Here is a 10,724-nt window from a genome sequence, read left to right on the forward strand (position 1 = left end):
AAAAATACGGTATACATATGTTTATGTTCATGTTCACAACAATCTGATATATATATATATATATATATATATATATATATATATATATATATATATATATATATATGTATATATGTATGTGTGGGAAAAAAATCACAAGACTATTTCATCTCTACAGGCCTGTTTCATGAGGGGGGGTTCCCTCAATCATCAGGAGATTTTAATGGGAGCATTCACATACCATGGATTATATAGGGCACAGAGTGGGTGGGTACAGGCTGGCGTAGGGGCGTGGTGATTGGCTCATGTGTTACCTAGGAGGTGTTTCCGTCTGTGGCGGCATGCTGTTACAATTTCGCTGCGCTTGTTGAGGGATGACAGGTCTGGACGGTAAATAATAAACAGTTTTTCTTTCAAGCATAGGTTGCATCTTTTATTACCACTATTGTAAGGTGTGCTGGATGCAAGAATTTTCCATGTTATTGAATATTCAACATTATTGTCTTTGAGGTCCCAAATGTGTTTGCTGAGTTCTGTGGTATTCCGCAGGTTTTGGTTCCTGAAAGAAGCCTTGTGATTGTTCCATCTGGTTTTGAACTCTCCCTCAGTTAATCCTACATATGTGTCGGATGTGTTAATGTCCTTGCGTGTTACCTTAGATTGGTAGACAACTGATGTTTGTAAGCACCCCCCGTTGAGAGGGCAATCAGGTTTCTTTCGACAGTTGCAACCTTTGTTGGTTTTGGATATATATATATATATATATATATATATATATATATATACAGTATATATATATATATATATATATATATATATATATATATATATATATATATATATAGCATACTTGCCAACCCTCCCGATTTTTCCGGGAGACTCCCGAATTTCAGTGCCCCTCCCGAAAATCTCCCGGGGCGACCATTCTCCCGAATTTCTCCCGATTTTCACCCGGACAACTATATTAAGGCCGTGCCGTGATGGCACTGCCTTTAGCGTCCGCTTTTTCACCATACAAACAGCGTGCCGGCCCAGTCACATGTTGTATGCGGCTTCAGCATACACACACAAGTGAAGGCCACACATACTTTGTCAACAGCCATACAGGTCACACTGAGTGTGGCCGTATAAACAAGTTTAACACTGTTACAAATATGCGCCACACTGTGAACCCGCATCAAACAAGAATGACAAAACACATTTCGGGAGAACGTCGGCACCGTAACACAACATAAACGCTACGGAAAAAATACCCAGAGCATGTCCCAAATTCCAAGCTGCTGTTTTGAGGCATGTTAAAAAAAAAAAATGCACTTGGTGACTTCCAAAAATAAATATGGCAGTGCCATGTTGGCATTTTTTTTCCATAACTTAAGTTGATTTATTTTGGAAAACCTTGTTACATTGTTTAATGCATCCAGCGGGGCATCACAACAAAATTAGGCATAATAATGTGTTCATTCCACGACTGTATATATCGCTATCGCTTGATATCGGTATCGGTAATTAAGAGTTGGACAATATCGGAATATCGGCAAAGTAGCCATTATCGGACATCTCTAGTTATTATTGTCTTATTGTTGTGTTATTGTGGATTATCATTGTATTATTATTGTATAATTATTGTATTATGATCGTGTTATTGTGTGTTATTGTATCATTATTGTAATATTACTGTATTATTATTGTGTTATTATTGTATTATTATTGTATTATTATTATTGTAATATTATTGTATTATTATTGTGTTATTATTGTATTATTATTATTATTGTATTATTATTGTAATCCATCCCATCCATCCATTTCTACCGCTTATTCCCTTTTGGGGTCGCGGGGGGCGCTGGAGCCTATCTCAGCTACAATCGGGCGGAAGGCGGTGTACACCCTGGACAAGTCGCCACCTCATCGCAGGGCCAACACAGATAGACAGAATGAGGTGGCGACTTGTCCAGGGTGTAGCCCGCCTTCCGCCCGAATGCAGCTGAGATAGGCTCCAGCACCCCCCAACACCCCGAAAGGGACAAGCGGTAGAAAATGGATGGATGGATGGATGTTTAATGTCGATTTTTTGTTAAATTAAAGACAATAATGCCATTTTTGTGGTCCCCTTTATTTAGATGAGTATCAAAAAGTACCGGTACCAGTACCAAAATATTGGTACCCTAGTTAGAGTGTGAATGTTGTCTGTCTATCTGTGTTGGCCCTACGATGAGGTGGCGACTTGTCCAGGGTGTAGCCCGCCTTCCGCTTGAACGCAGCTGAGATAGGCTCCCGCACCCCCCGCCACCTCGAAAGGGACAAGCGGTAGAAAATGGATGGATGGATTATTGTAATATTACTGTATTATTATTGTATAATTATTGTGTTATTATTGTGATATTATTGTATTATTATTGTATTATTTTGTCGGGGTGATGAATAAAGACAAGATAGCATCTCCGGGGTTAAATGAGGTGGCAGTGTTGCATTGTGACCTACAAAAGAGACCATGTGACCTGGGGAAAAGACGCAGACGCTAACGAGGCGAGACAAGCCCCTCCCTCCCAGTGGCCATCACGCCGCATCAAGAGGACGCTCACCCCCGCTGACCCGCCCCGCCCAGAGAGTGTGGCCCACAGAGATGTGTGTGTGCCCCACAGAGGTGTGTGTGTGTGGCTCACAGAGGTGTGTGTGTGTGTGGCACGCGAGGAGAGTTTTGCCCATGCAGCATGGCGAGCGCTGCCTTGGCACGCAGGGGCCTCCAAAATGGCTTAAAGCAGGATTGAATGTGGGCGTGGTCACATCAGAGGTGGGCGTGGTCATCAGAGGTGACCCCGATGTAAAGTGACAGGTCAACACAAAAGACTTCTCTGTCACGGGGGGGGTCATTGGGGGTCACGGAGCGTACAGTAAAAAGATGTCTTTGTTAGGACCTCCTCCACAAATACCCTCCTGCCCCCCCCCCCCCCGCCAACACACAGGGTGTGAAGAGTGTTGCATAACACCCGCTCAGCTGTGTGTGTGGGTGGGTGGAGGGTGGCGGGGGAAACCTCAACATGACCTCCAGCTGAGGGAGGGAAGAAGACGCCAACATGGCAACGCTAACACATAGGGCTGCGAATCTTTGGGTGTCCCACGATTCGATTCAATATCCATTCTTGGGGTCACGATTCGATTCCAAATCGTTTGTTTTTTTTTCGATTCAGCGCGATTCTCGATTCAAAAAGGATATTTTTTCCCGATTGAAAAGGATTGTCTATTCATTGAATACATAGGATTTCAGCAGGATCTACCCCAGTCTGCTGACATGCAATAATATAATTGTAAAGGACAATGTTTTATCAACTGATTGCAATAATGTACATTTGTTTTAACTATTAAATGAAGCAAAAAATATGACTTATTTGATCTTTGTGAAAATATTGGACACGGTGTGTTGTCAAGCTTATGAGATGCGATGCAAGTGTAAGCCACTGTGACACTATTGTTCTTTTTTATAAATGTCTAATGATAATGTCAATGAGGGATTTTTAATCACTGCTATGTTGAAATTGTAACTAATATTGATACTGTTGTTGATAATATTCATTTTTGTTTCACTACTTTTGCTTTGTTCTGTGTGGTGTTTGTGTCTCCTCTCAATTGCTATGCTTATTGCACTTCTGAGTGTTGCTGGGAATTTTGGAATTGGATTGCATTGTTATGGTATTGCTGTGTATCAGAATCCATCGTTAGCAGTAGATCATTAGTCAAAAATGACTAATGATCTACTGCTAACGATGGATTCTGATGCGTCATCTATGTTGCTGCTTCTTGATCTTAGCGCTGCTTTCGATACCGTCGATCATAATATTTTATTAGAGCGTATCAAAACACGTATTGGTATGTCAGACTTAGCCTTGTCGTGGTTTAACTCTTATCTTACTGACAGGATGCAATGCGTCTCCCATAGAAATGTGACCTCGGACTATGTTAAGGTAACGTGCGGAGTTCCTCAGGGTTCGGTTCTTGGCCCTGCACTCTTTAGCATTTACATGCTGCCGCTAGGCGACATCATACGCAAATACGGTGTTAGCTTTCATTGTTATGCTGATGACACCCAACTCTACATGCCCCTAAAGCTGACCAACACGCCGGATTGTAGTCAGCTGGAGGCGTGTCTTAATGAAATCAAACAATGGATGTCCGCTAACTTCTTGCAACTCAACGCCAAGAAAACGGAAATGCTGATTATCGGTCCTGCTAAACACCGACATTTATTTAAAAATACCACCTTAACATTTGACAACCAAACAATTACACAAGGCGAATCAGTAAAGAATCTGGGTATTATTTTCGACCCAACTCTCTCCTTTGAGTCACACATTAAGAGTGTTACTAAAACGGCCTTCTTTCATCTCCGTAATATCGCTAAAATTCGTTCTATTTTATCCACTAGCGACGCTGAGATCATTATTCATGCGTTCGTTACGTCTCGTCTCGACTACTGTAACGTATTATTTTCGGGTCTCCCTATGTCTAGCATTAAAAGATTACAGTTGGTACAAAATGCGGCTGCTAGACTTTTGACAAGAACAAGAAAGTTTGATCATATTACGCCTATACTGGCTCACCTGCACATAAATACAGTCTATTATACAGCATTATTCACATGTGAATAATGCTGTATAATAGACTGTATTTATATTATTCACATGTGAATAATGCTGTGTAATAGACTGTATTTATATTATTCACATGTGAATAATGCTGTATAATAGACTGTATTTATATTATTCACATGTGAATAATGCTGTATAATAGACTGTATTTATATTATTCACATGTGAATAATGCTGTATAATAGACTGTATTTATATTATTCACATGTGAATATTTTTTTATAATAGACTGTATTTATGTTATTCACATGTGAATAATGCTGTATAATAGACTGTATTTATATTATTCACATGTGAATAATGCTGTATAATAGACTGTATTTATATTATTCACATGTGAATAATGCTGTATAATAGACTGTATTTATATTATTCACATGTGAATAATGCTGTATAATAGACTGTATTTATATTATTCACATGTGAATAATTCTGTATAATAGACTGTATTTATATTATTCACATGTGAATACTGTTGTATAGTAGACTGTATTTATATTATTCACATGTGAATATTTTTTTATATAAGACTGTATTTATGTTATTCTCATGTGAATAATGCTGTGTAATAGACTGTATTTATATTATTCACATGTGAATAATTCTGTATAATAGACTGTCTTTATATTATTCACATGTGAATAATGCTGTATAATAGACTGTATTTATGTTATTCACATGTGAATAATGCTGTGTAATAGACTGTATTTATATTATTCACATGTGAATAATGCTGTGTAATAGACTGTATTTATGTTATTCACATGTGAATAATTCTGTATAATAGACCGTATTTATATTATTCACATGTGAATAATTCTGTATAATAGACTGTATTTATATTATTCACATGTGAATAATGCTGTATAATAGACTGTATTTATGTTATTCACATGTGAATAATGCTGTGTAATAGACTGTATTTATATTATTCACATGTGAATAATGCTGTATAATAGACTGTATTTATGTTACTCACATGTGAATAATGCTGTATAATAGACTGTATTTATGTTACTCACATGTGAATAATGCTGTATAATAGACTGTATTTATGTTATTCACATAAATACAGTCCACAAGTGTCAAAAGTCTGAGTTTCCTTGAAGGCAGCAAAAATAGTATGCTTGGGATTCTGCCTGAAAGAAAAGAAATACACTTCATTTCTTGTAAAGTTGACATTATTTCATGCCGTGTGCGTTTATTAACGACCATGCGCGCGCCTCCCCCCGCAGACGCCATGGGCCTGTCGGACGTGGCGCACGTGGAGAGCATCCAGGAGAAGTCGCAGTGCGCCCTGGAGGAGTACGTGCGCAACCAGTACCCCAGCCAGCCCAACCGCTTCGGGCGCCTGCTGCTGCGCCTGCCGTCGCTGCGCATCGTGTCCTCGCCCGTCATCGAGCAGCTCTTCTTCGTGCGGCTGGTGGGCAAGACGCCCATCGAGACGCTGCTGCGAGACATGCTGCTGTCGGGCTCCAGCTACAACTGGCCCTACATGCCCGCCGTGCAGCGCGAGCGACCCATCTCGCTGCACTACAACGAGAACGGGCCCTGATCTGGCCCCGCCCCCCCCTCTGATGAACTTCTAGTGCGGGTCACCAGCGGGTCTGGACTGTCAGACGTAGAACCTATGCAACTCCTCGGTGCTGAGCCTCCACCTGTGCCAGTTTGATAAACAATACAGAGCCAGGGCTCTATGGACACGCCCCCTTTTGAAAACCACAAGCCATTAAAAAGACCCGCGCCAAAACGTCTTTTTGGACCTTTTGTTGTGTTATTGTTCCTATGATTGTGTCCATATGTACAGTATATCACTATTATAGAGCTCAGGTGGACTAGACGGGCCTGACAGCGACCGTGCCAAAGCCAAATGTACCACCCGTCCTTTTGTTACATACATACTGACTGGTATACACACATAATACATACTGACTGGTATACACACATAATACACACTGACTGGTATACACACATAATTCACACTGACTGGTATACACACAATACACACTGACTGGTATACACACATAATGCACACTGACTGGTATACACACATAATACACACTGACTGGTATACACACATAATACACACTGACTGGTATACACACATTATACATACTGACTGGTATACACACATAATATATACTGACTGATATACACACATAATACACACTGACTGGTATACACACATAATACACACTGACTGGTATACACACATAATAAATACTGACTGGTATACACACATAATACATACTGACTGGTATACACACATTATACACACTGACTGGTATACACACATAATACATACTGACTGGTATACACACATAATACACACTGACTGGTATACACACATAATACACACTGACTGGTATACACACATAATACACACTGACTGGTATACACACATAATACACACTGACTGGTATACACACATAATACACACTGACTGGTATACACACATAATACACACTGACTGATATACACACATAATACATACTGACTGGTATACACACATAATACACACTGACTGGTATACACACATAATACACACTGACTGGTATACACACATAATACACACTGACTGGTATACACACATAATAAATACTGACTGGTGTACACACATAATAAATACTGACTGGTATACACACATAATACACTGACTGGTATACACACATAATTAATACTGACTGGTATACACACATAATACACTGACTGGTATACACACATAATACACTGACTGGTATACACACATAATTAATACTGACTGGTATACACACATAATACACACTGACTGGTATACACACATAATACACACTGACTGGTATACACACATAATACATACTGACTGGTATACACACATAATACACACTGACTGGTATACACACATAATACATACTGACTGGTATACACACATAATACACACTGACTGGTATACACACATTATACATACTGACTGGTATACACACATAATACATACTGACTGGTATACACACATAATAAATACTGACTGGTATACACACATAATACACACTGACTGGTATACACACAATACACACTGACTGGTATACACACATAATGCACACTGACTGGTATACACACATTATACACACTGACTGGTATACACACATAATACACACTGACTGGTATACACACATAATACACACTGACTGGTATACACACATAATACACACTGACTGGTATACACACATAAAACATACTGACTGGTATACACACAATACATACTGACTGGTATACACACATAATACACACTGACTGGTATACACACATAATACACACTGACTGGTATACACACATAATACACACTGACTGGTATACACACATAATACATACTGACTGGTATACACACATAATACACACTGACTGGTATACACACATAATACATACAGACTGGTATACACACATAATGCATACTGACTGGTATACACACATAATACATACTGACTGGTATACACACATAATACACACTGACTGGTATACACACATAATACACACTGACTGGTATACACACATAATACACACTGACTGGTATACACACATAATACATAATGACTGGTATACACACATAATACATACTGACTGGTATACACACATAATACACACTGACTGGTATACACACATAATACATACTGACTGGTATACACACATAATACACACTGACTGGTATACACACATAATACATACTGACTGGTATACACACATAATACACACTGACTGGTATACACACATAATACACACTGACTGGTATACACACATAATACACACTGACTGGTATACACACATAATACATACTGACTGGTATACACACATAATACACACTGACTGGTATACACACATAATACACACTGACTGGTATACACACATAATACACACTGACTGGTATACACACGTAATACATACTGACTGGTATACACACATAATACACACTGACTGGTATACACACATAAAACACACTGACTGGTATACACACATAATACACACTGACTGGTATACACACATAATACACACTGACTGGTATACACACATAATACACACTGACTGGTATACACACATAATACATACTGACTGGTATACACACATAATACACACTGACTGGTATACACACATAATACACACTGACTGGTATACACACATAATACATACTGACTGGTATACACACATTATACATACTGACTGGTATACACACATAATACATACTGACTGGTATACACACATAAAACACACTGACTGGTATACACACATAATACATACTGACTGGTATACACACATAATACACACTGACTGGTATACACACATAATACACACTGACTGGTATACACACATAATACACACTGACTGGTATACACACATAATAGGTACTGACTGGTATACACACATAATACATACTGACTGGTATACACACATAATACATACTGACTGGTATACACACATACATATTGACTGGTATACACACATAATACATACTGACTGGTATACACACATAATACACACTGACTGGTATACACACATAATACAAACTGACTGGTTTACACACATAATACACACTGACTGGTATACACACAATACATACTGACTGGTATACACACATAATACACACTGAGTGGTATGCACACATAATACATACTGACTGGTATACACACATAATACACACTGACTGGTATACACACTGACTGGTATACACACATAATACACACTGACTGGTATACACACTGACTGGTATACACACATAATACACACTGACTGGTATACACACATAATACACACTGACTGGTATACACACATAATACACACTGACTGGTATACACACATAATAAATACTGACTGGTGTACACACATAATAAATACTGACTGGTATACACACATAATACACTGACTGGTATACACACATAATTAATACTGACTGGTATACACACATAATACACTGACTGGTATACACACATAATACACTGACTGGTATACACACATAATTAATACTCACTGGTATACACACATAATACACACTGACTGGTATACACACATAATACACACTGACTGGTATACACACATAATACACACTGACTGGTATACACACATAATACACACTGACTGGTATACACACATAATACATACTGACTGGTATACACACATAATACATACTGACTGGTATACACACATAATACACACTGACTGGTATACACACATAATACACACTGACTGGTATACACACATAATACACACTGACTGGTATACACACATAATACATACTGACTGGTATACACACATAATACACACTGACTGGTATACACACATAATACATACTGACTGGTATACACACATAATACACACTGACTGGTATACACACATAATACACACTGACTGGTATACACACATAATACACACTGACTGGTATACACACATAATACATACTGACTGGTATACACACATAATACACACTGACTGGTATACACACATAATACACATTGACTGGTATACACACATAATACATACTGACTGGTATACACACATAATAGGTACTGACTGGTATACACACATAATACATACTGACTGGTATACACACATAATACATACTGACTGGTATACATACATAATGCATACTGACTGGTATACACACATAATACACACTGACTGGTATACACACATAATACACACTGACTGGTATACACACATAATACATACTGACTGGTATACACACATAATACACACTGACTGGTATACACACATAATACACACTGACTGGTATACACACATAATACACACTGACTGGTATACACACATGATACATACTGACTGGTATACACACTGACTGGTATACACACATAATACATACTGACTGGTATACACACATAATACATACTGACTGGTATACACACATAATACACACTGACTGGTATACACACATAATACATACTGACTGGTATACACACATAATACACACTGACTGGTATACACACATAATACATACTGACTGGTATACACACATAATACACACTGACTGGTATACACACATAATACATACTGACTGGTATACACACACAATACATACTGACTGGTATACACACATAATAAATACTGACTGGTATACACACA

At 38.5% G+C, this 10,724-nt stretch overlaps 1 protein-coding gene across 2 annotated transcripts in view; it reads left to right on the forward strand.

Moving 5' to 3' along the window:
• nr2f5 (nuclear receptor subfamily 2, group F, member 5) overlaps positions 1-6,624 on the forward strand; it is a 71,167-nt gene extending 64,543 nt beyond the window's left edge. For both annotated transcript variants that reach the window (XM_061958762.1, XM_061958763.1), the window contains exon 4: positions 5,858-6,624. In XM_061958762.1, the coding sequence (XP_061814746.1) occupies positions 5,858-6,177 (320 nt within the window). In that variant the 3' untranslated portion in view covers positions 6,178-6,624. The remainder of the gene's footprint in view (positions 1-5,857) is intronic.
• Positions 6,625-10,724: the final 4,100 nt, after the last annotated feature.

This window comes from Nerophis lumbriciformis, linkage group LG04, assembly GCF_033978685.3.
Source record: "Nerophis lumbriciformis linkage group LG04, RoL_Nlum_v2.1, whole genome shotgun sequence".
NCBI lineage: Eukaryota > Metazoa > Chordata > Actinopteri > Syngnathiformes > Syngnathidae > Nerophis > Nerophis lumbriciformis.